Source organism: Penaeus monodon, chromosome 19, assembly GCF_015228065.2.
Source record: "Penaeus monodon isolate SGIC_2016 chromosome 19, NSTDA_Pmon_1, whole genome shotgun sequence".
Lineage (NCBI taxonomy): Eukaryota > Metazoa > Arthropoda > Malacostraca > Decapoda > Penaeidae > Penaeus > Penaeus monodon.
In genome coordinates this window covers 38999733-39000605 of record NC_051404.1, presented here as the reverse complement: position 1 = coordinate 39000605, position 873 = coordinate 38999733, and the positions used below count along the sequence as shown (strand labels likewise).

General features: G+C 36.4%; 1 protein-coding gene across 1 annotated transcript in view; it reads right to left on the bottom strand.

The window, feature by feature from the left end:
• The window catches only part of LOC119585216 (E3 ubiquitin-protein ligase UBR2-like), a gene marked incomplete in the record, with an annotated part of 58977 nt that overhangs the window by 45522 nt on the left and 12582 nt on the right, over positions 1 to 873 (bottom strand). Inside the window, 2 exon segments of the mRNA XM_037933869.1 lie at positions 180 to 380; positions 596 to 743. Coding sequence (XP_037789797.1) covers positions 180 to 380; positions 596 to 743 — 349 coding nt within the window.

The following is an 873-nucleotide window of genomic DNA, read 5'->3' as shown; positions in this document are numbered from 1 at the left end:
CAAGTGTGTGTGTTTGCGCACAGGTGTGCATACATGTGTATAAACCTGAGTTTTCCTGCCAATAGATAAGAGACTGTAAACTGCATGATTAGGATACATTAGAAGTAGGAGAGATGACTACAGTTTAATAGACATTCCCTTCATACTTTGAAACCATGAAGCAATTTTAGTGAACTTACCTGATCATAGGTATGTGTCTCATCGTTATACAACATTGTGACAAATGTGTCTTTGCTATCATACAAGCTTGAGAGATTGGTAGGCTCTCTATCCTGTTCCCTGATTTCCAGATCCTTCGGTATTGAGAAGCCTTCCTCATAGGTAAGCAATTCCTTAGCATAAGGCAAAATGCAGTCAAATATCAAATGGATTCTTTCAATCTGGAAGAAAATAATAGAATACTATAAGCAAATCATAATCTAGTAGTCAAGGTAATACCCTTCAATAGTTTTTTATTAGTCTATTTTGCAAATTTGTGGGTTCAAACCAAGTCAAGAAACACTTACGTAAACACTGACTCGCAGACACGGAGTCACACACAAGCAAATGCACATGTCTTTTTTATACATTTTATATCTTCTCAAGTTACACTTACCAAATCAGGAGGGATCATTTCTAAAGGATTTTTAGACTGCTCGGCCATTTGACCCTTAATGTGAATATCACAGAATACATCACTCTTCCACGCTTCTCGGTCACCACAGTCACAGTATCCTCCGCCTGAAGATGTACTGATCTTGTACCTGTAGAACAAATAAAAATATGAAATCGACATTACTGTTACCATAATTGAATGCTATACTATTGGTATATCATCCAAACAGAGATGGGGAAAAAAAAAAAAAAAAGGCAAATCCTTTAATTCGAAAGCTG